The sequence below is a fragment of the Apiospora kogelbergensis genome, assembly GCF_038363985.1.
Source record: "Apiospora kogelbergensis strain CBS 113332 chromosome Unknown utg000001l_segment0_segment0, whole genome shotgun sequence".
Lineage (NCBI taxonomy): Eukaryota > Fungi > Ascomycota > Sordariomycetes > Amphisphaeriales > Apiosporaceae > Apiospora > Apiospora kogelbergensis.
Genome location: NW_027117418.1, coordinates 789,982 through 813,327, shown reverse-complemented (window position 1 = coordinate 813,327; position 23,346 = coordinate 789,982). Strand labels below are relative to the sequence as shown.

The 23,346-nt window shown below is 55.3% G+C and overlaps 10 protein-coding genes across 10 annotated transcripts; 6 read left to right on the top strand and 4 right to left on the bottom strand.

Moving 5' to 3' along the window:
- Positions 1 to 529: 529 nt before the first annotated feature.
- Positions 530 to 1,336, top strand: PG998_000273 (21 kDa subunit of NADH dehydrogenase; the record flags this gene model as incomplete). Its single annotated transcript, XM_066867091.1, has 3 exons — positions 530 to 583; positions 708 to 1,234; positions 1,312 to 1,336. The coding sequence occupies 3 exons, from the start codon at positions 530 to 532 to the stop codon at positions 1,334 to 1,336; spliced, it is 606 nt and encodes a 201-aa protein (XP_066735506.1).
- Positions 1,337 to 1,780: 444 nt separating this feature from the next.
- On the bottom strand, positions 1,781 to 2,254 carry PG998_000272 (ribosome biosynthesis protein LTO1; the record flags this gene model as incomplete). The annotated part of the gene is made up of 1 exon (XM_066867090.1): positions 1,781 to 2,254. The coding sequence occupies one exon, from the start codon at positions 2,252 to 2,254 to the stop codon at positions 1,781 to 1,783; it is 474 nt and encodes a 157-aa protein (XP_066735505.1).
- A 503-nt stretch (positions 2,255 to 2,757) lies between these two features.
- Positions 2,758 to 4,710, top strand: PG998_000271 (uncharacterized protein; the record flags this gene model as incomplete). Its single annotated transcript, XM_066867089.1, is given in 3 exon segments — positions 2,758 to 2,883; positions 2,895 to 4,310; positions 4,384 to 4,710. 3 exon segments carry the CDS (start codon positions 2,758 to 2,760, stop codon positions 4,708 to 4,710), a joined length of 1,869 nt encoding a protein of 622 aa, XP_066735504.1.
- Positions 4,711 to 5,103: 393 nt separating this feature from the next.
- On the top strand, positions 5,104 to 5,950 carry PG998_000270 (acetyltransferase; the record flags this gene model as incomplete). The annotated part of the gene is made up of 2 exons (XM_066867088.1): positions 5,104 to 5,416; positions 5,532 to 5,950. The coding sequence occupies 2 exons, from the start codon at positions 5,104 to 5,106 to the stop codon at positions 5,948 to 5,950; spliced, it is 732 nt and encodes a 243-aa protein (XP_066735503.1).
- Positions 5,951 to 6,539: 589 nt separating this feature from the next.
- PG998_000269 (uncharacterized protein) lies at positions 6,540 to 9,522 on the bottom strand (the record flags this gene model as incomplete). The annotated part of the gene is given in 2 exon segments (XM_066867087.1): positions 6,540 to 7,987; positions 8,001 to 9,522. The coding sequence occupies 2 exon segments, from the start codon at positions 9,520 to 9,522 to the stop codon at positions 6,540 to 6,542; spliced, it is 2,970 nt and encodes a 989-aa protein (XP_066735502.1).
- Positions 9,523 to 10,055: 533 nt separating this feature from the next.
- On the bottom strand, positions 10,056 to 11,415 carry PG998_000268 (uncharacterized protein; the record flags this gene model as incomplete). Its single annotated transcript, XM_066867086.1, has 4 exons — positions 10,056 to 10,090; positions 10,225 to 10,313; positions 10,386 to 10,531; positions 10,576 to 11,415. 4 exons carry the CDS (start codon positions 11,413 to 11,415, stop codon positions 10,056 to 10,058), a joined length of 1,110 nt encoding a protein of 369 aa, XP_066735501.1.
- Positions 11,416 to 13,323: 1,908 nt separating this feature from the next.
- PG998_000267 (NLI interacting factor-like phosphatase-domain-containing protein) lies at positions 13,324 to 15,038 on the top strand (the record flags this gene model as incomplete). Its single annotated transcript, XM_066867085.1, has 3 exons — positions 13,324 to 14,526; positions 14,585 to 14,813; positions 14,884 to 15,038. 3 exons carry the CDS (start codon positions 13,324 to 13,326, stop codon positions 15,036 to 15,038), a joined length of 1,587 nt encoding a protein of 528 aa, XP_066735500.1.
- Positions 15,039 to 16,662: 1,624 nt separating this feature from the next.
- Positions 16,663 to 17,524, top strand: PG998_000266 (uncharacterized protein; the record flags this gene model as incomplete). Its single annotated transcript, XM_066867084.1, has 4 exons — positions 16,663 to 16,751; positions 16,944 to 17,011; positions 17,097 to 17,332; positions 17,390 to 17,524. 4 exons carry the CDS (start codon positions 16,663 to 16,665, stop codon positions 17,522 to 17,524), a joined length of 528 nt encoding a protein of 175 aa, XP_066735499.1.
- Positions 17,525 to 18,261: 737 nt separating this feature from the next.
- PG998_000265 (40S ribosomal eS12 domain-containing protein) lies at positions 18,262 to 19,189 on the bottom strand (the record flags this gene model as incomplete). Its single annotated transcript, XM_066867083.1, has 2 exons — positions 18,262 to 18,653; positions 18,844 to 19,189. The coding sequence occupies 2 exons, from the start codon at positions 19,187 to 19,189 to the stop codon at positions 18,262 to 18,264; spliced, it is 738 nt and encodes a 245-aa protein (XP_066735498.1).
- Positions 19,190 to 20,338: 1,149 nt separating this feature from the next.
- Positions 20,339 to 22,695, top strand: PG998_000264 (glycoside hydrolase family 92 protein; the record flags this gene model as incomplete). The annotated part of the gene is made up of 3 exons (XM_066867082.1): positions 20,339 to 20,480; positions 20,531 to 20,564; positions 20,814 to 22,695. 3 exons carry the CDS (start codon positions 20,339 to 20,341, stop codon positions 22,693 to 22,695), a joined length of 2,058 nt encoding a protein of 685 aa, XP_066735497.1.
- Positions 22,696 to 23,346: the final 651 nt, after the last annotated feature.

Genomic DNA, 23,346 nt, shown 5'->3' with positions numbered 1-23,346 from the left:
CGGGTCACGATACGAATAATATGTGCTATTAGTCACCAAAGCTGTCTGTATCATGCGGCAGTGGGAGGAGATCATCGGTGTTGTGCTTAGCGAAGCATCCATAAACTACTCTCAATCAAACAATTCAAACCAGTCAGCTCATGAAGGCAATTGGTATTGGGAAGACGCGAAGTGGCTGGATATTAACCCAATTCCTGGCGAGATGCCTCCCTCTGTGAGAACAGCCAGGGGGCGATGACGGGCCTTCGGATAATGAGAACAATGTGACAGATTCAGACCAATTCATTCATTCATGGATATGTTAGTACGTAGTAGAGATTGCAATCCCGAAACCAAATCATTACTTTATTTTGATCCGTAGTGGTGAGTCGAGTTGGGTAGCAGCAACTTTGGCTACCAACTTCAAGGTGGATCGGCAAATTCTCGGTTGATCTACCGAAGCTCGGCCTGCTTTCAACATCCAACCAAGCTCAACCTCAAGACGAACACCTCAATCACCAACCAGAATTGCCGCGTCAAACCAGCCATCATGGCCTCCAAAGCAGTAGTCAAAGCTGCCGGAGGTGCAGTGAGCCTCAGCCAGGTAAATAATTGCCACCTTTGACTTCGACTGCGCTGTTCAATGGGTATCCCTCAGATGGGCTTGCTTCGCACGTCACTACTGCAGTTGTCTCTAACACGAGGGGTCTCTCCCTCTCTCCTTCTAGAAATACACACTCGAGCCGACAGGCGTCTGGGCCCGCGTCCGCCGCGCCTTCGCCCTCGACCCCAACCGCAGCAGCGGCGTGCCGCTGAACCCGACGTACCGCTGGCCGACCCCGGGCGGCACGGACCCGATGCTGTACGACGACCCGGTAACGGTGCCGGCGGGCGACATCGCCGACAACCCGTACTGGAAGCGCGACGCGCGGCGCGCGTACCCGACGCTCTCCTTCGTCAACCAGGGCGACGCCGTGGCGCTGCTGGGCGTCGGCTCCGCCGCGGCCCCCAAGCAGGACCTCGTCGGCGAGGCCGGCGAGAAGGCCCTCGCCGTCGCCAAGGAAGAAGGCCAGAAGACCGGGCTCGCCGAGTTCTTCGAGCAGAAGGGCAAGCAGGGCGTCTTGACCGCCGCGCAGGACTTGTTCGTGAACGGACTGCCGCCCATGCCCAGCGGCCAGAACTTGAAGGCGGATGGTAGCGGTGCTTGGGAGGTCAAGGAGTACGAGTTGCTCGAGGATCAGTCTTACGGCGATGGGTATGTTCTCCTGCCAATTCCCACGCGCTACAGAAAATCGGATATGTCGAGGGACTGCTTGCTAACATTTCTCACAGATACCCCTGCCGGACGTTCAAATAGACACAAGGAAGAGCGACAAGATGGTCACACAAGGATGCAAACAGTGTACATAACCTAGCAGAAGATGGTATAGATTTTTCTCATTGTGGTTCATATGTGCTTGATTCAGTAATCGACGGAGATGGCTATCTCTATTTCCTGTGCCTTGTCATGTTCGTATATACTGCAGTGTCTAAGCCGCAGCCAATAGTCGTCGCGCGTTCCGCCTCCTGTATCTGTGCTACTACGCCGCCTCCGCCTGTGTGGGCAGAGACGTTCTAGTTGCAACAAGTTGGGTCACTATTGCCTGATAGGCAACTTCCTGCCTTAGAAGGCAATGGAAATGTGACGGCGCGGGGATAGTATGCCCAGCAGCCCTTTCCTCAGGGTCTGGCGTGGCCGCTCCGTACGTACTGTGGGCACGCTGGTTGGTAAGATTTCGAGTTTGCCGGTGCTGAGCTCTCTTCATATCTCGTTGCGTGCTGGCCCAACGGCGCTCTTATCCGGAGTGGCCTTCTCGCCCTCCTCGCCGATCCCCCTTTCGACAATCTTCAGCTTCCCCTGCGCTCTCTTGAAGCGGTCATCGAAGTCATTGACCGCCTCGTCCGTGTTCTCCGTGGACAGGGTGCCAGGCTCGACCAGCGCGTAGAGCGAGGTGATGTTCTTCTCCAGCCTCTGGTTGCTGTTGCCGATGGGCGGGAGGCTGGTCTGCGCGGCCTGGGCCGTCTTGTTTTGCATGTTGGGGACGCGGTTGGCCCAGACGATGGCCTTGCTCTGCAGGCGGCCCGCCTCCATGAACTTCTCGTAGCCTTTCTTCAGGCCGACCGAGCGGCCTTCGACCTTGCCGGCTTGGAAGCCGTCGTCGTAGCCTAGCTTGTAGCCTTGGTCGTAGTACTGGTCCTCCAGGTTCAGGACATCGTCGAACGGGTCTGACGCCATGATGTATGTCACTAAATGATGCTGCTTTTCAACAAACAAAGTACAAATTGGCTTTCAAGCGAATCCTCTCGGTCTCTCAGCTCTTCCCTCTTCATACAAAAAAAGGGCAAGCGTTGCTGTTGAAAATAGGCGTTTTCCCAGAATTACCAAATAGGCATGCATTTCTCGGGGACTTATTCTGCACAAGCAGGTACCTGGTACTCACGCAACGCCAATGGAGGGGCATAACTTTTTAATTCCCACCCCGCCTCATAGTCGTCCGCTCAGATAGCAAACAGAGACTGTATTTTCCGACTTGTAAGCCCAACCAAATCTAAGGGAAAGAGAACCCCCAAAATCGCTCGCTTGTGACTCAGACATATCGGACGCTAGTCGCCGATATTCTGCCAATCCCTTTGTTAAGCTACAACTCCCATCTTTTGCATCTTGTCCCAGGGAACCCACTTCTCCTACGATATACCCCGCCATCCATTGTTGTCATACAGAACAAAACGCCTTGCAATATGGCGACGCCCAACGTCATTCTCCCCGAGAAGGGAAAGGAGAACATCCTCATCACCAGCGCATTGCCCTACGTGAACAACGTCCCCCATCTCGGCAACATCATCGGCTCCCTGCTCAGCGCCGATGTCTTCTCCAGATACAGCAAGCTGAGGAATCGCCCGACCCTGTTCATCTGCGGCACCGACGAGTACGGCACTGCCACCGAGACCAAGGCCCTCGAGACCAAGCAGACCCCCAGGAGCTGTGCGACGAGTTCCACGCCAAGCACAAGGAGATCTACGAGTGGTTCGAGCTGGGCTTCGACTACTTTGGCCGCACCACCACGCCCAAGCAGACCGAGATCGTCCAGGACATCTTCCTGAAGCTCCACAAGAACGGCTACCTCGAGGAGCGCACCACCACCCAGCCCTACTGCGAACACCCCGACCACAAGGCCTTCCTGGCTGACCGCTTCGTCGAGGGAACTTGCCCCAAGTGCCAGTACGACGACGCCCGAGGTGATCAGTGTGACAAGTGCGGCCAGCTGCTCGACCCCTTGGAGCTGATCAACCCCAAGTGCAAGGTGGACAACACCACCCCTGTGCCCAAGGACACCACACATATCTTCCTGCGCCTGGACAAGCTGTCGCCCGAGATCGTCAAATGGGTGGAGAAGTCGAGCACGGAGGGCAAGTGGTCCTCCAATGGAGTGGCCATCACCAAGTCATGGTTGGAGAGAGGCCTGGAGGGCCGAAGCATCACCAGAGATCTCAAGTGGGGTGTGCCCGTGCCGCTCAAGGGCTTCGAGAACAAGGTCATGTACGTGTGGTTCGACGCCTGCATCGGCTATCCTAGCATCACGGCCAACTACACGGACGAGTGGGAGCAGTGGTGGCGCAACCCCGAGGATGTGAAGCTCTACCAGTTCATGGGCAAGGACAACGTCCCCTTCCACACTGTCATTTTCCCCGGTTCGCAAATAGGCACGGGAGACAAATGGACGCAACTCAACACGATCTCGACTTGCGAGTACCTCAACTACGAGAACACCAAGTTCTCCAAGTCCCGAGGCGTGGGTGTTTTTGGAGACCAGGTCAAGGAGACAGGCATTCCTCCCTCGGTTTGGCGATACTACCTGCTGGCCAGCCGACCCGAGACGGGTGACACGCAGTTCATGTGGGCCGACTTCGTTGCCGCCAACAACAACGAGCTGTTGGCCAATTTTGGCAACTTCTGCAACCGCGTCATTAAGTTTGTCAACGCCAAGTTGGAGGGCAAGGTCCCCGAGTTTTCTGCCTCGTACACAGATGAGAGCTTTGACTTCCCGGCATGGATCGCCGAGGTTAACGGGGCTCTCAAGGAATACAACGATCTCATGGAGGGAGTTCATCTGAGATCTGGTATCAAGAAGGTGCTGGAGATCAGCTCCAAGGGCAACAACCTTCTGCAATACCGCTTGGACAATGCGGCTCTCAATGACCACCCCGAGAGGACCAAGACGGTCATTGGCCTGGCGTTGAACCTGTGTAGCCTTCTTGCTTCCATCGCGTCCCCTTATATGCCCTCTACCTCGGTGGGCCTCATGGAGCAGTTGAACACGCCCCCTTGCCTCGATTCCCGACACTTTCGATACGGAAGCCATCAAGCCTGGACACCAGATTGGCAAGGCAGCCTACCTCTTCTCGAGAATAGACGACAAGAAGGTGGTCGAGTGGAAGGAGAAATACGGCGGCACGCAAGCAACCCGAGCAGCCGAGGAAGCGGCCAAGAAGAAGAAGCAAGAGGACAAGGAGCGCAAGAAGGCGCGCAAGGCAGAGAAGAAGGCGGCCGAGGCCAGCACGGCGGCTGCCAAGCCTGAGATAGATGGCACAGTTAAGAGCTTGCCCATTCGCGAGAAGTTGATGGACAAGGAGGGTCCGCTGACGACCAGCGCGAGCACTGTTCCCGAGTCAACAGCCCCCAAGACGGAATAAAGGGGAATCATTGGGTCCGGCGTTGGGGAGGATAGTCTAGGTAGATGAATAGAGATCTGTTATGGAAAGGCAAAAGCTAGTGTTTGATGTTGTTGAAATAAAAATACATAAATATAAATATATATCCAATGGCAGGAATGTATGTTCGTTAATTGTAGCTTCCTGGTCGTTAAGTGGATCGGCCACTCAGTCACCTTTGTCACCTTCTTGAACCCCACCATGCGACCACAATTGAACGAACCCATCCCACATACCACTCGAACTTGAAGACTTTACTGCTACAACCAAACATTACTCATTCACGCCGCCGCCCAAATTCGATATCGCCTTCCTTACCCTCCACACGGATTCCGAAGCTCGAACCCTCCCCTCCCCCAGACGCAACCGCCCAATATGGATATCCGTTTACTGAGGTCCAGCGACCTGCCGCTGATCCAGCACGCCAACCTCGAGAACCTGCCCGAGAACTACTTCATGAAGTACTACCTCTACCACGCCCTGTCATGGCCCCAGCTGTCCTACGTCGCCGTCGACGTCTCGCGGCCCAAGAAGACGCCCTACGACTACCCCAAGATCGTCGGCTACGTGCTCGCCAAGATGGAGGAGGAGCCCGCCGACGGCATTCAGCACGGCCACATTACCAGTCTGTCCGTGATGCGCACCCACCGAAAGCTGGGCATCGCCGAGAAGCTTATGAGGCAAAGCCGTACGTCTTTACCACCACCACCGCCTTGGTCGTGAACATCCATCAAGCAAGCAGAGAGGAGTAAGATTGTGCGTGTGTGCATGTGTATGGGGGGCTGACAAGAAACAACACACAGAACTGGCCATGGTCGAGACGTTCGGCGCCCAGTACGTGTCGCTGCACGTGCGCGTGTCCAACAAGGCGGCCATCCACCTCTACTCCAAGACGCTCGGCTTCGATCGCGAGAAGATCGAGGAGAAGTACTACGCCGACGGCGAGGACGCCCACTGCATGAAGCTGGACCTGTCGTCGATCAAGGAGCAGGTCGCCGCCTTCGCCGGGAGCAAGGGCTCCTCCCTGGGGCCCGAGGAGGCCGCCAAGGCCGGCGAGGACGAGGACGAGGGCGAGCCCGTGGGCGACGTGGGCAAGGCCGGCGACGAGGGCAAGCAGATCCCCTCGCGGCCCAAGGAGAAGGAGACGATGCGCAAGGTCAAGGTCGGCCGGCCGCTCGGCGTCGCGGGCCTGGTCGAGAAGGACGAGAGCAAACACCCCTAGAACGGCTGTTTGGTTCATGGACTCTGCTACTAAACGAGTGGAAACCGGGCCGTTGCTGCCCTTTTCAAATGGGGGTAGAAGCAAGACTATTTGCTGCCAGTGAAGAGGTTGACATGTGCGAAAGGAGGGGGATATGCATATCCGTATGGGCACCTCCATCGTCGCCGGAAAGGAATAGACAAAAAGAGAGCATGGTCCGCTTAGATACCATGCTATGTTTCAGGCGTTAGAAAAGACAGCCAGCTGGTCAATGATGACGAATGAATTGAAGACTAAAGAAATGACAAAAAACTGCCGAAAAAACTATGTATTAAAGCAGCTGCACAACATTCGGTATGGACCAAAGAGATACAGTGGTCGAAAAGCTCTCCCTTATTTTTGGTGTTTTGTTCCTATCTAGTAATAATACTCTAGTGGGTAGTAAACCCCCTTTTTCTGTTTTAACATGATATAGATATACGTAAGGATGTAAGCCAGTAGCCATCATTCATGAAGCATCGTTATTATCCACCGTCATCACCACCTCACCTCGTCCAGCTCGCTCACAAAATCTTGCCTGTCCCCCTTATCCAGGCTTTCCCACCCACCATCAAGGTCTGGAAGAAGTAGCAGCCGTCGCTTCTTCGCTCTCCGCCAGCTCCCGAGCAAACTCCTCGTCCGCCTCCAGCCGCAGCGCCTCGATCCGCCGGCTCATCTCGTCAATGTCGGTCCCCAGCCGCTCGTACTCCCGCCGCGTCGCGCTCTGCGTCTTGGCATCCCCATCCCCCGCCTGCGCGGCCGCGACGCCCTCGGCCGCAACGGCCCGCTCGAGCCGCTGCAGGTCGTTCATCTTGGCGTCGAGCTCCGACTCGAGGGTGCCGAGCGCCTCATACTTCCTCTCCACCGAGCGAGCGTTCGCAGTGGACGTGACGTCGGCTTCTTGTTGGCCACTACGACTCATGTGGACGGCCGTCGCCGCCGCTGCAGCAGTATGGCGGCCGGCTTGTTCGCGCGCCGCGTCCGCGTGCGCCTGCGCGCCCGACGTCGTGCTCCACGCGCGTCGCATCGCCGTCTCCCGCGCCGCCCGGACCCATTCGCGGGCGTTCTGCCGCGCGTCGAAGGCGCCGCCGAGGGACGCCCAGCCGCCGCCCCCGCGGGCCGCCTGGACTGCTTCTCGTGCCTGGTTGAGGCCTCGCTCGCGCGACGCTTCGGCGTTGGCCAAGGCGGCATCTCGCGATTGATTAGCCTGTTCCCTGGCTTGTTGCGCATTGGCTAGGGCAGCATCGCGCGACGCGTGAGCATCCGCCAGCGCGGTGTCCCGCGACTGCTGGGCCCTTTCCCTTGCTTGCTGGGCATTTGCCAGGGCAGCGTCCCGCGATGCGTGAGCATTTGCTAGCGCGGAATCTCGCGACCGATGGGCCCTTTCTCTGGCCTGTTGCGCGTTGGCTAGCGCAGCGTCCCGCGATGCTTGGGCGTTCCTCAGTCCGGCGTCTCGCGATTCTTGCGCTCGGTCTCTGGCCTCTTGCGCGCTCACCAGCGCTGCCTGCCGCGAAGATTCCGCTTGATCCCGAGCCTGCTGGGCTCTCTCTAGCGCGGCTTGTCGAGATAGCTCCGCCTCCTCTTGGGCCTTTCGAGATTGCTCCATTGCGGCGTCCCTGGATGCTTCTGCTTCCTCTCGGGCCTCTCGGGCTTTTTCGTCGCCGCGAGACACACTTGGTTCATCAGGGAAAGTTGGACCATGGCCATCTGGGACACCACGTCTCCCTGACGGGCCACCAAAGAGCCCCATACCACTCAAAGAAACCCGGACCGCCAGCTCGCCCCGGTCCGAAGCCGAACGGATGCGGCCCAGGAGGTGGGGGTCCGTGATGGTGCGGAAACCCAGGATGGTGTAAAGGCCCTTGATGATGCATCCCGCGATGCGGGGGACCCCCATGGTGCGGGGAGCTGGCGTGGGGCCTAGGGAACCCTGGTACGACCCCTGATATCCCCGGCATATTGAAGCCACCAGGCCCAGGAATTTCGCCAGCACCGGGCGGTGGGGGGTGCGTCCCTCCTCTGCGGCACTCACGTTCGGATCGGCGGCGGTCCCTCCTGTCGCGCCTGTGCTCGCCCCTCTCGGCATTTCTCCGTGCGCGGCGCTCCTTCTTCTGATGTTTCTTCTGCGCCTTCTTCTCCTTCTTGGCGAGCTTGCGCGTCGCCTTTTGTGATTTCTTGACGTCCTTCCACTCGGCCAGCAGGCGCTTCACTTCCTGTCTCTGGGCGGGATCCGCCTTGTCTTTTGCTGACTTGGCAGACTTGGCGGCCTTAATCTCGGCCTTGACTCGCTTGAACTCGGCTTTGGAGACGGGGTGGCCGCTGTTTTGCACCCACTGCGAGACAGACTGTTTCACGACGGGGAGCTGCGAGTCCTTCAGGTCGTCCCAGTCTGGCAAGGAACCCAAGGAGGAATCCGATCCGGACGAGGACGCCGAGTCGTCGCTGGAGACCGAACTGGAAGACGAAGACCGCCCCCTACGTCCTCCATGGTGGTGACCGCGACCGCGCCCACGACCGCGTCCACGTCCAAAGCCATGGTCCGGTCCATGGCCACGGTCGAAACCGGCAGTGGATTCACCAAACCCACCGTGAACGCCCATAGGGGGCGCGCGGGTTTGATCATTGGTAGGTTGCTCACCCCATCGAACACCATGACTATCGGCATGGAAAGACCGGCCAATAGAGATGCGATCGCCGTTAATGGCGATGGGGCCAAAACGGAGGCCGTTGCTGTTTGCTTCCATGTTGAAACCAGAGGGTCCGAACATACCACCGAGCCCGCCAGGGGCCCCAGGCCCTTGCTGCTGTTGGGGCGGGGACCTTCCCTGGGGAGGAGGATTGGCAGCATTGGCCGAGTTAACTGGACTGTTCCAGCCTCCGGGCATTCTGGGAGAGCTGGATGGTGGATCAAGACGGATGGCGACGCCACGAGGAGCGAAGAAGCCCTCGTTCCATTCGGCGACGGTGGAAAGGGTTTCGTCGAAGCTGCGCCTCCGGGGAGCATCCTCTGCAGACAGCTTGATCTGGTTGAGTTGCGCCTCCTCTATCTCACGACCAGTGTCACTCGTAGGCCGGTCGTGATCTTCCTCGGCGTGCAGTTTCCGATCCAGGACATGCGCATTGACCGAAGGCGCATAGTCCGGGATGAGGTAGTTGACAAAGGTGTGCCAGTCTTGCTCCGTGGTTTGGCGAGAGGCCGCCCATCCCGGATAGGGAAAGTCGGCCGGAGTGGCATTATCCTGGTACGTGAGGGCATGGACGACCTCTGCGGCGCCCGCGGAGGGGCTCGCCACCGGCCGTGACTCAAAGTACGCCTGGGCCGATGTGGAAGTGGCAAGGTCATCGCCGCCTGAGAAGTTGTAGTGCGATTCTCTGGGCGTCTCTGGTGGCGTGTAGATGATGTTGCTGTGGGATGACGAAGCTGCTATGGACGCATCATCTGCGTTGACATTTGAGCCGCTGCGTGGTACAATGGGCGAGCGGGGTGAAGCATTTGAGTAGATGTCGGTCTCAGAATATGGCGGAGGAGGGACATCATCCCCGCGAGGCTCCATGATGAGTGCGGAATGCTAGGTTGTGTGTTATGATGTCTGAGTTGGGTGGCGAAAGGGTAGATAGAGAGGCTTTCAAGCAGTTCGATGAGAGGGAAAGGATGAAATGGTCACAGAGCAGAGGAGGAAAGGCTGCGAGTTGCTTGTCTTTTTTATTTAATATTCTGCCAGCTCTTGCTTTGGGCGGGATGAGAGAGGAAGCGAGAAGTATTGATGTCGCAGCTTACGTAGGGGCTGCCTAACAGGTCTCATTAGGTAGGTGGCTCACGGTCTTGGGTGGTGTGTTCTCGCTGGCCGTCCCAATCATCACCAACCAGGCCTGCTAAGACCAGGGCCCCGATAGGCACTAAGCCCAGTAAAAGCCCAGGCAGCCCGAGCGGCGGGGGCCCACTGACGCGGGGGATCCATCCAGGAAGCTTAAATTCTAAGCCCACCTCGGTATCGCCCAGCCGCGGGGTCTTCAACACGCTGAAGAATCCTCGAGCTGACTTGGCTCAGCCACCCAGCAGCCAATAGCATGGTAGAGGCTTGCGAATCTAGCTGCAGGTGACGCGGCCGTTGGCATTCAATACTGTTGGTATCGCAGCGTGAGTCAATTCGGCATTGATTGGTTAAAATATGACACCTCGAAATTGCCATCCTCGTGGCAGGCAGAAGCAATGTTGCTTGCACCACCCATGATTGATTGTACGATATTTTATTTACGTATCGTTCCATATAGGTCGAATTCAATATCCGCCTCCTTGTAATGATCATTGACGATCGCATGCAGATGGTCGCGCGAATGTGCTCCACTAATCTCGTGTGTTAGTATAAACCTCCTCCAGACGAGCTTGGAATGAGAAGAAGAAAACGATGCAGCTTACAGATTCGTGATGTAAGTGTTCACCAACTCGCATGGTACAAACTCGGTAACGGCGTTCTTGACAGTCACCTGCCGCACCATGCGCCCGTCCGAGTAGTTGACATACTTGGAGGGGTTGCCCCATTCCGTCGAAGTCTCCTGGTCTATCTGGTTGTCAGGGCTGAGCTTGTAAACGCCCCCAACACGATCACTGTGCGGCCGAGTTCTTTGGCAGCCCGCGCAATGACCGAGGCGCCGCCGTCTACCAGGACGCCGCCTGTGCTCATGATGGCACGGGCACTGAGAATAACCTTGTTGACCCGCGACATGTAAGCCATGAGACCGGTATTCATGATATTTACCACAACGGACCCTGTTGCTGCCATCTGCTTCCTAAAAGATGCGTAGAGGTCGTCGGCGGGTTGTGCAGATGGGTCCACCACAAGGAAGACGGTGCATCTCCTCTTGGACCGGGTCAGGAATCTCTGCACTGTCTTGCAGGGCTGATAGACCAAGATGTAGTCGCCGGGGTGGATGATAATGTCCGAGTACGCTTGCACCTGCTCATCGACCTGTCTGATCTCGTCCATGATCTCCTCAATACCATCTATCACCTCGGAGCGGAGGGCTTTCACATCCGTCGACTGTGGGTCGACCATTGGTGTTGACACCCCAGACCCGGGGGCTGGCGATGCGCCTGTCGACCACACAGGTGGTATGGTATCTGGGTCGGCCAGGAGGTTGAACATGGACTGTGTTCTCGTCAAGGCATTCAGCAACCCGGGGCGGCCCATCTTGGCTAACGGGGTACTCTCGCCAAGGGACGATACCGAGGCGCTCATTGGCGGCGGGGATGCGTCGCGCATAGGAGACGAAATGCTCTCGTCAGCGCCAGCCTCGTTGCGGTTCTCAAGGGCTTCGTCTCGGATCAGACCCAAAACACGACGGACGATGTTTCCAATCACCAGCTCCCGAGGCTGGGCGGCGACCAATCTCCGAGCCACACCCTGGATTCGTGCCAATAGCTGGTTCACGTCTGTGTATTTGTCCATAACCACCACCTGGAGCAAGATGTGGGCTGTCGCAAGAGCACATGGTTCGGAGCCCTGGATTTGACGTCGCTTCAGGAGGCTGCCACCAGATAGGCGTTAGCTCGGGAGGTAAATGCTGTATATGCGCATGGCTTACGAGACAAGAGACTCAATAGATGCCTCTAACGGCCTGCTCTTCAGAGTGTCTAGGAACTTGTCCAAGGTAGGCGCATAGCCTCCCTTTGGGGGGAGCCATCCTTAGACGTATACGGGGGTGGGCTGTGGACTAGTTGTGTCTGCAGGATTGAGTCTGGTGCTTCGGCCGAGTTCGAGTTGGTGGTCGTCGAGAAGGGCAGGGCAAGGCAAAGGGCGCGGCGCAACAAGCGTACGATTCAGACGTGGGGTAGAGGATGGATTCTGATGGATGGAAATGGTCCCTCTTAGTCTCGATGGGGATTTTAGAATAGCCGAAAAGAAATGTAGTCGACCTGAGGGGTTGAGGACAAGGTCTATCTAATCTTGGTATGCAGTGTGCAATAGGGAAATTCAAAAGGTCAAAGGTCAAAATGCGGCACTCAGTCAGAGTTGTGACTCAATCGACACAATGCAATCGATAGTGTCGGCACTAACAATTCGAGAAGGCCGATGAAGGGCCCTACTGCTCTGAGGTGCTGAGGTGCAGAACAGAATTGACTGAATGTGGGGTGGCTTTTTTGCGCCCAGATGCCAGGGTTACTTGCAGCACTTACCTGAGCGGGTTAGCTGGTGCTTCGAGGGGTTATTCGTTATTCGCAGTACCCAGTCCATAGGAAGAGCCTAGAAGGAGGAGGCTCATTGGGGAATGCCTGATAGGCTGGCCGTTTGCCCATGACGCTGCTTAAAACGGGACAGCATGCTGGGCAGCTGGGTGGCATATGACTAGAGGCAGGTAGGTAACGACTGCTGACTGCCTTCCGTCCTGCATCATCGTCGATGTATATCCAGTTCTGCTAGCTGGGCTGCTTGTCGTGTCCTGCGTTTCACTTTCCCCTGAAGGTATTCATTCATTGGAGCGCTAAGGGAAAGAGGGCAAATTTTTATTTATTTATTTTTTTTTTAAAAAAAGACACTCACTGACTGGCTGGGTTTGGTTTGCGACACTCAGCCTTTTTTGGGGGCCCTCACTGGCGTAAAGTCGCCCTGCGTAGTGCGTATGTACGGACTTTGTCGGGTTTGGACTGCCCTGAGTTGACTAGCGAGTTCTTCAGGGTTCGTCGTTCAATACTGTCCCCTCTATCCGTCAATCCGGAAGGGAAGAAAAAATCTATCTCTTTATTTGAACGACTCAACGATTTCCAGACCAAGTCTACACTTGCAGGGTAGAAAGCCGACGTAATTTGCTGAATCGAACGACTATCGATCTTCCGTCACTGTCACGGTCACGGTCACAGGCACAGGCACGATAAAGCCAAGTAACCCCCCGGCCGACAGAGCGCGAGGTCGTCCAGAGCAAAGGATCCGCAGTTTACTACCTACTTCTTACTTGTACATGACCTGCGGCCAGACCAGATCAAATCGAAAGGCGAAAGGCGAAAGCGAATTAGAGAGATCCCTTTTGCTCTTGGTCGCTCTTGCAGCTGCATCAACCCCCAACCGAGGCAGAAGAAGGAAATCAAGTCGTACTGCCAAACCCCGACCTTAGTTGCGCTTCTCCGTCTTTCATTGTCAGATTGATCGCGAGTCCATTCTGCCCCGATTATTGCGACACTCCTATTGAAGCACCCTGTTTGAACTTGCTGTATCCACGGGCAAACAACCTACCTCCTGTCCCAACTCGCCTGCATTGCCTAGACTTGTCCACGTCTCGTCTTACTACAACTGCAATAAAACCCCTTCCAGGTTGAAGGACCCAGAGCGATTCTTCATGGCTGCGGAGGCGTCGGCCGGAAGATGAACTCCCTCAACATAATTTCGGCGCGAGTCACTCCACAACCCACCCCGTCTCCGTCGCGATCGAACTCGTTGGGGCATGTCGCCTTATCTGCATCTGACAACAACCATCCTTCCGACGACTCTTTGAACCAAGACAAAACAAACAACAACACCGCCAGCCATACTACTGGCGTCGCGACGCTGGACGACTACACTTCGCGCGAAAATTATGACGACGGGAACGACGACATGTTGGATTTCATGACGGGCGCGGGCGAGAAGACCCCTTTACTGGGCAAGACCGAATCCATGTCCCACGACCCCAATGTAAGGACTTATTCCTGGCACGTCCTGCCTGCCCGACTAGCCAACAACATCATCAATTCCATCCGCTGGCTCCTATCTACCATCGCCACCCCCGGCGTCTACCTGATTGCTTGCTTTTACGACCAGCAGGGCTATTTCGCGCCTTTGCGACAGATCCGCACTCTCTTCGGCTTCTACGGGGCCGACGCGAGAACGCCCGACGCCGAACAATACGACGACACCGAGTTTATTGACGAGAAGAGAAATCGCACACGAAGCGCCAGCCGCGGTTCGAGAGATAAGATGTCCTCTCCAGCGATGCAGTTCCCAATCTCCTCCGGATCCTCGTCCTCTGGGCTGTCCTCCGAGTCGGAATCCGACATGACGAGTCGAGGCGAGCTGGAGGGCCGTGCCTCAAGCCGGCACGCTCGTTCCAAGTCGACTGAAGAGATCGCGCCGGCTAGGAGATCGATTCGCATAAAGCTTCACAGCGAGGACGCGCTCCGCCAACGGAAACACAAGAAATCGCAATCTGCCAGCCCGAAGACCAGTACCGGAGAAGCTGCCTCGGGCGATCTGTCTGCCCAACTGAAATCACCTACCTCCCCTGTCGGGGCTTTGACTAAATACCCTAAAACGCCAGCGCCGCCGCGACCTTTGATACCGCGACGACAGCCCTCCTTCATCTCCTACGAGAATCCAGACCCCTCGCACCTAAAGACGCTTATTCTAGACTTGGATGAAACATTGATCCATAGCATGTCGAGAGGGGGCCGAATCGGCTCCGGGCACATGGTCGAAGTGCGGTTGAACACGACGTATGTTGGGGCTGGTGGCCAGCAGAGCCTAGGGCCCCAGCATCCCATCTTGTACTATGTGCACAAGCGACCTCACTGCGACGAGTTTCTTCGCAAGGTAAGGAACCATGATATTGTCTGGTTGTTGAGTTCGAATTGCTGACGCCTCTTTCCAGGTCTCCAAGTGGTTTAATCTCGTAGTTTTCACGGCGTCGGTCCAAGAGTATGCTGATCCGGTGATCGACTGGTTGGAATCGGAGAGGAAGTTCTTCACCGGAAGGTTCTATCGACAGCACTGCACGTTCCGGCACGGCGCGTTCATCAAGGACCTCAGCTCCGTGGAGCCGGACCTCAGCAAGGTAATGATCCTGGACAACAGCCCGCTGAGTTACATGTTCCACCAAGGTAAGCAAGCATTAGCCCGACGAAACAGCACCCCTTGCCGCTCTCGGTACTGACTTGGACCACTCGGCAGACAATGCTATTCCCATTCAAGGCTGGATCAGTGACCCGACTGATAACGACCTCCTGCATCTGGTGCCCCTGCTCGAAGGCCTGCAGTACGTGTCCGACGTCCGCGCCCTTCTTGCGTTACGGGGAGGGGAAGATGGCCAGCATCAGGTATCATGAGGTGAATTCTCGAATAGAAGCTGCAGTAGGAAGTCGAAGAAGCTTCGTAGCGATATTGTGTAGTGATTATTTAATGGTTTCAATTCATATTTGCACGGTTCCTGTGCCTACATATTCTACCAGCCTACTTCAACACCATCAAAGTTGGAACTCTCCCCAGAGTATAAATGCCACGGTGCTCAGAGAATATACATGCTGTCAAGGGGAAGGAAGCAATGACCAGACTTGAAGTTATAGCATCGCATAAACCCCTCACATCTCAAGAGTTGGTTCTAAAAGGCATGCCGGGACATGGCCTTTCGTCATTGCCGTGTGAGATGCAGCTCATCGCTCATGGCCCCAAAGAAATAGCAGGAATAGCCCGTCATGTGGAGGCCAGAACCGGGGTTCCAGAAAAAAAAGCCATTTCCCCGCAGAAACGCTCATCAGTTTCGATGCGTCCTGAGACCAATGCACGTGTAACATCTAGGTGGGGTTTTTTTTTTCTATAAGATTGTTGCGGAGCTGGTTATCTACATACATACTCTCGCCTGCGCCAGCTGAGTTTGCACCTGGGTTTGCACCTTCATACGCCTTTTCTACTATTTTGTAGCCCAGAGAGGATGTGACCAATGGATGTGACGGGTGTCGACCATAGACAGGACCCTGGCTGACGAATCTGCATGGCTTTGGCCCCAAGTATACAACAGTCCGAGTTACGTTACTCGCAAAACCTATCTTCAGCTCTCGTCTGTGACCCCAATAAAATGCCAATCCCGAAAGAGATAGGCGTCAGGAGCGCATGCTCCTAGCGAACCACTGACGGACGGGCGGCCGCCCCCCAACGATTTGCAAATCTCACCAGCAAGACCAGGTCCAAGTCCATGTCCATGTCCACGTCCAAGCAAACCCAGCCACGGCACAAACTGCTGGTCTGAGACTTTTTAGCTCCATAAGGCCGTGTGGCAGAAGCCATGGCCCAGCCAGCAACCAGCAGCCCAGCCATAGCTAATATGTAATATGGAGGAACAGTATCGAGCATTCCCTTTCAGCAAGCCTCCGGGTGGCTTCGGCCTCCCACCTCTCTCCCCCACTTGGAGGTCCATTACGTCACCACCACCTAGCCACTTGCAAAGCTCCTCCCCCAGGCCGTCGTGAGCTCATCTTATTCATCTCCAGCTCCCGTCATTGAATCACGATCCCCCGCGACCGCAAGCTTTTCTCCTGCTGCTGATGGGTACATACAGAGCCTTCGGAGCTCAGAGGCAGGGGGGATGGGGGGCAGTTCTCCGGCTTTGCTTGCTGGCTGCTGGTGAACACGCCCGCGGCCTAGACCTGCCTACTCCTACTACCTTACCTAGCTCCTGCAGCAAAGCAGTTACGTAGTGTTATGGTAAAGTAAGTAAGTGGTAAGCGTACGGTAGATTCCCATGCGGTGTCACTCGTTGCCAGGTACTCCGTAGAGGGAGACAAGAAGACGGATCATCATCGTTCCTGCTTTTTGGCTCCTCCCAGCCGCCGTGTCGTCATTGTTTGGACACCTGGTAGGCTTGGTTTTCCTTTCCCCTAGCAGACCGAGGGGCTTTTCCAAACTTCTCTCTATTAAAGCATACTTGATTCCCATCTTCTTCCCATACGCATTCTCATGATTTACATTCAACCAACCAATACCGCAATACCCAACTCTTTCAACCACTATCAACCACCCAACTTCACCAATCATGTCTCTGCACTGTAAGTCAATTCCCGAGCCCGTTATCATAGTCTACCTTGAAAAGTTGGTGGTTTGTCATGGACGGCACTGTGGTTTGGCCGAGCAGTCTATCTCATGGTGACCTCATCGCCACCATAAACCACCATTCTCATCCAACACCACGCCCGCGCAACTTACAGAAAGAACCGGTTATGCTAACATTGGAATACCAGACCTTCCCCCGTCAAGCCCTCGGCTATTGCCCTCGGCACTGTCTTCAACCACGGCGTTGAGCTGGCTGGTAAGTGACACCATCCCGACACCCCACCATTGTCAAGTCTGCGCGTGAAATCATATCCCTAACGTACGACCTCGTCCCTTAACAGTTATGACCCCTCTCTTTGGCGAGACCTACCGCCGCGCCAAGATCGCCAACTCTTCCGAGGAGTTCGTCAAGTCCAAGGAGGCCTCCTCGGCCGCCGTCGCCTGGGGCACCTCTCTGGTCGGCTCCGCCCTCCAAGCCTACGGTGTCGGCGCCCTGATCAACGCCACCGGTACTCTCAGCTACAAGGGCGCCACCTACCTCGGTGCTCTGATCTACATGGCCACTGCTGCTCCTACCGTACGTTTGCCTCCCCCCCTATCAGGCGAACTTTTCATACTAACATCTACTTCTCAGTACCTCACTCAGCTCCTCTCTGAGAAGCGCCCCGTCGACACTGTCGCCGTCAGCGCTACCGCCAAGGCCTTCGAGACCGTTGGCCTGTCCCTCTTCCTTACGTGGTGGGGCACCCGCACCAACCCCTTCAACTAAGCTGTTGACTGGTGTTGGTTCTCTTAATTGATGACGTTTGGAAACGACGGATTATGACAAATACCCCTCTTAAATAGGAGGATACAAACTAGAACTGTGACACTACCTTTTCCCTTTGAAAATGCGTGTACCACCAAGTATGGAGATGACGAACTGCACAGGGTGCGGTAGTCTTTATAGTTAATATGAGATCCTCAAATCTGTTAAAATGTCTGTCTCCTGCCATGATGTTTCGTGACCACATCCGCGAATGTGGGATCAGTGCTTCGGACTTGGTTACGTGCTGTTTTACTTAATGAGCCGAACGTTGTTTCTCACTGTTTCATGAATTTTGCGAAGTTCCATTTTGTAATTCCTATCATAGCATAATGGCAAAACCCGAAACGCCTGAAGCCACGCCCTATGGCTTCTTCCCGTGGAGCGTGACCGAGATATATGAACAGAGGGCGAAACCACACCTAAGCACCAACAATGCAGCTCAACACTCAAAACGAGCCTATTCACTTGTCGTCAAGTCCGATCCGAACAGCCCACAATCCGGCTTTCTAATGTCTCGGCTCCGCAAGCTTCTGGGGGTAAGCAGTCCGAAAGTCGTCGTCTAATCTCCCTTCTGGTGAGGACGAACGACTTTGCGGAACAGACCTGACAAGAGAGTTTGTCTTCAACGGCACCACCACGACCAACCGATTCCAAATCCAAAATTAGCAGCAGCAAGACGGCGAAGCAGAGGCTCTGCTCTAGAACTTCAGCTGCTTCGACTCCTTTTGCACGAGCTTGACGAGGTCCTTGTAGACCTCGGCGAACTCCTCGGCATCCTCCTCGGAGACGGCCTCAGCGCCCTTCTTGCCGGCGGCGCCGGCGGCGCGCTTCTCGGTGACCATGACGACGCTGGTGGGGCGCTTGGTGCTGCCAGCGGCGCCGAGCTCGGCGCGCGACGTGACGAAGATGTAAGGGACGTTGACGTCCTCGCACAGGACGGGGATGTGGCTGATGACGTCCATGGGGCTGATGTCGCCGGCCAGCACCACGACGCCCGGGAAGGACTGGTTCGTGGGGCCCGAGGCGGGTGACTTGCGGAGGGCCTTGACGACCTCCTTGACGCCGCGCTTGAGGGTCTTGTTCTTGGCGGCTGTTGGGAGAGAGGGTTTCATGTTAGCTCGGATCTAGAGCGTGTTGTGCGTACGTAGTGTAGTTGCACTCCTCTGTAAGAAGAAGACCTAAAGAAAGATGGTGGCGGTGATGGACGATGATGAGGCACAGTAGAAATGAAAGCAGGGAGGGCAAGGAGCAAGGCAGTGTGTGGGAAACGGCATGCGTACCTTTGCGGACAGACTTCAACACCTTCTTAGCGGCCTTGTCGTCGGCCAGGGGGCGGGCGAAGGGGACGAGGGCGCCGACGACGACCTGCTTCTCCTTGACGCCGTCGTGCTCGACCTCCATCTCGGTGACGGCAGGGGCGGCCTCGGCTGCTGAGGAGGAGGCGGCGGCATCAGCCTGCAGGGTCTCGTCGAGCTCGGCGTTGGCGACGGCCGACTTGAGCTTGTCCTTCTTCTCCTTCTTTTCCTTCTTGTCCTTCTTGGAGGGCTTGGTCACGCCATCGGCCTCGGCGCGCTTCTTGTCCTTCTTCTCCTTCTTGTCGACCTTCTCCGGCTTGGTGGCACCCATTTTGACGGTTTTTGTCGTGTGTGCTGGACCTTCGCGAGTTTATTCTATTGATGGGTAGTGTTCGGAAGGAGCGACGGGGTGCGGTGGTTGAGCTGCTGCTGGTTGGGAGGGTCGAGGATGTTGTTGCTGTTGATCAAAAGTTTGGCCGTTTTTTTTCTATCGTCCCTATCGCTCGATAGCAAGCTTGCTAGTCTTGGCGGCCGAATCCTCGAAATTTTTTGTTACTTGCTGTTGGAACTTTTTGCGGGGAGCTTCCGGCCAATCAAAAGGGGCGTCCCCATAAATGGCTGCTTATCAGCTCCTCCATTGATGCATATCAGTTGACCCTTATTCCATATGTTCATATGTTCATACTGTCCAGTCCATTCGATAGAAGCACCTACATATCTTCCCACAGCACGGCTCATAACAGTGATATGCGATTGGTACTATTTACGCCGACTTATCTTGAGTTACACACGTTCTCAGGAGCACTATTAGCTTATGATCTGGTGCTTGTACTTGCAATGTTGTCGTGCCGGTATATTGGTCAGGACAGTATGCACGTTTAACCACGGCCGGAGTCCCGGGACTGAATGGCCTATTAGCAGTCACCTTGCTGTTACTACCCCAAGAACCATCACGACTTCCTCCATCGTAGCCACCCCGCATTCCACGGGGTAACATTACATCGAGTTGGAGGGGTAAATCTCATGCCACGGTATGGATTGTTCAATGAATCCCCCCCGTAACTGTCAAGTGACGCATACAAGATGCATACAAGATGCATATCACGCGGGTTCTGCAGTCTTGGAATCATGCAATGCCCCGACTCAAGGAAGGCGGGGGCGACTTCCACATACCTACGAGTATTTTATTGGTGGTGCCTTCTGGGTCAAGTAGCTGTTTGGCTTCGTAGCAGCTCACTGGAGGGCAGGAACGATCGCTGGTAAGTTGCCGAAGGGAATCTACCTTCATATGTACAATATGCACCTCTTTGCCCGTCACACCATTCTATAACTTGCCTGGAGTACGGTCCTTGTCTACCATACAGACATTGGCACGGGCAGCTCGGTTCTATTTTCATATCATTCAGCTTGCGAGCTTTCTCGGATACCAGGCTTGTTCTCCCGTCAAGTATCGGTTCTCCTGCTTGGCTGTCTGTGAGCAATGGCTTTACGCTCTGCGATATGCGCCATCGCTATAGCGGGCGTGACCCAGAGTGCTGGGCAGAGACTCACGGGCCGAGCTGAGAACAGTCCCAGCACTGGCTATGACTTTGTTGATCCGCTCATCGGCACTGACAATGGAGGTAATATCATTACATTATCCACATAATGTTACTGAGCTCACACATTTCAGGGCATGTGTTCGCTGGAGCCTCTTTTGCCTTTTGGTGAGTAGTACAGGTCCAATACTCGTGATTCAACATAACACAGGCGCTGGCTGATACTTGAACTCGGTTGCCTTTCAGGAATGGCTAAGGCAGTAGCCGATTCAACAAGGGACAACCAAGGGGGTTATGCTTCGAATGACAGTCCTATAAGTGGTTTCTCGCATATGCATGACTCCGGGACTGGGGGAGCAAGCTCGCTGCAAGTACCGGACTACCTGTTTGTCCTGGCTGTAACTGACCTGGCCACAGGGCAAATTTCCCCATTTTCCCTTACCCCGGATGTGTAGGCGATGCTGTGAACGGCTGCAAGTTGCCCAAGGCTTTGCGGGCGGTGCAGGCTGTTAATGGCAGTGTCTCTGCTCGGCCAGGCTATTTCACGATAGATCTGATATCTGGAGTCAGGGGCGAGATCACGGCTTCGAACCACACTGCTCTCTACAAGTTTACCTTCTTTGGTAACGCGACTGGAAACGGAACCACACACGGGGCTCCGCTTAGCCCGCTCTTCATCGTCGACTTGACTGACCTGCCCGACACACGAAGCAACGGGACCGCGTCCGTCGATTCGCAGACCGGGCGTATGACCGGAACCGGGACATTCAATCCCAGTTTTGGTATAGGCACCTATACTCTGCACTACTGTGCGGACTTCAAGGCTGGGTCTGCCATCCGCGATACTGGCGTCTTCGTCAACAACAGGGCTGGCAGTGAACCCAAGAATATCACCATGCAAAAGGACAACAATCGTACTCCTCTGCCAGCTGGAACTTACGCCTGGTTTGAAGAGTCGGCACCGGGGGCCCAGATTACGGCTCGTATGGGGGTCTCTTTTATGAGCACCCAAAAAGCCTGTGAGAACGCCGAGAAGGAGATACCCGACTTCGACTTTGAAGGCACCCTCGCCACGGCCGAAAAGGCCTGGAAAGACAAGCTCTCAGTAATCAGCGTGGATGCGTCGGGCGTTGCCGACCGCTTCCAAACCATATTCTGGAGTGGTGTGTACAGGGCTATGCTGAGCCCTCAGGACTATACGGGCGAGAACCCGCTCTGGGAGAGCGACGAGCCTTACTACGACTCCTATTACTGCATATGGGACAGCTTCCGGAGCATTCACCCTTTCATTACCCTGGTCGACCCTCAATCCCAGGCCCTGATGATTCGATCGCTCATCGACATTTATAGACATGAGGGCTTCTTGCCTGACTGTAGGATGTCTTTGTCTAAGGGGCTGACGCAGGGAGGGTCCAATGCAGACATTGTTCTGGCAGACTCTTTTTTCAAAAATATCAGCCAAGGGATCGATTGGGATATTGGATATGAAGCGATGGTGAAAGACGCAGAGGTTGAGCCCGCAGTCTGGGACCTAGAAGGCCGCGGCGGACTCAAAAGTTGGAAGGAACTTGGCTATATACCTGCTGATGACTTTGACACTGATGGAAATGGTCTCTTCACCCGGAGTATCTCGCGGACCGTTGAATATGCTTACGATGACTTCTGCATCGCCAAAGTCGCGCAGGCGTTGGGGAAACAGGCGGACTACGAGAAGTACATGGGCCGGTCGGGAAACTGGTACAACCTCTGGAACCAAGAGCAGACCTCGGCCATTAACGATACCGATACAGGTTTTAAGGGATTCCTACAGCCACGTTATCTGAACCAGAGCTGGGCGTTCCAAGACCCTGCATTCTGCTCGCCGCTGCTCAACTATACGTCCTGCTATCTAAACCAAGACGGCGGCGAGACGTACGAGGGGAGCCCGTGGCTTTATACTTTCTTTGCGCCCCATAACATGGCGAAGCTGATCGTCACGCTCGGCGGGCCCGACGCCTTCGTGCGGCGGCTCGACTACCTCCACGACAGTGGGCTCTTGGATATTGGCGACGAGCAGGCCTTCCTGCCCGTCTACCAGTACCACTACGCCGGACGGCCCGGCAAGTCTGCCGATCGCGTGCACTTTTACATTCCCAGCTCGTTTAACGAATCGGTGATGGGCATACCAGGCAACGACGACTCGGGCGCCATGGGCTCGTTTGTGGCGCTGTCCATGCTCGGCGTTTTTCCCAATCCGGGTCAGGACATCTACTTTATTACGCCCCCTTCTTCCCCTCGGTATCCATCACCAATCCGATGACGGGCAAGACGGCCACTATCAAGAACGTCAATTTTGATGCCGAGTACAAGAATATATACATCCAGAGTGCCACGCTCAATGGTAACGTCTACACGAAAAACTACGTGACACACAGCTTCTTCTTGGAAGGAGGCGTTTTAGAGCTTACGTTGGGTGCGAAAGAGAGCACTGCTTGGGGTACGGGGGATGCAGACATACCACCTAGCTATGGATCATCAGGCCTAGGCAATGCCCATATGTAAATACATTGGGCTAGTCACTCCTACTTCTTCAAAGTACCGGAAACCTTAGGATTATAGAGAATTCGATATTATTGAATTCCCTACTGACCGCTTGCATTACTACACACTCTATTTGGCGAACGGGCTGCGCGAGAGAGCGCGACGGGCACTATTGAAAACGAACAATCATATTCATTTTAGCTGTGATCGAGACATCCTTGCAAACTCGAGGACGCTCAAGGTACGGCCTGTAGTAAAGACTATACTACCGACTATCCTGGAACAAACTTTTTCACAGGCTGTACTTACTAACCATCTTCACCTCATAAGCAGGGGATGGGTTTTTTTCTTTGCATGGATATGCAAATTCGCTCGCGTGAAAGCGGTCGCTTCCAAGACCCGGAGCATGGAGCATTACACACTACCCGAC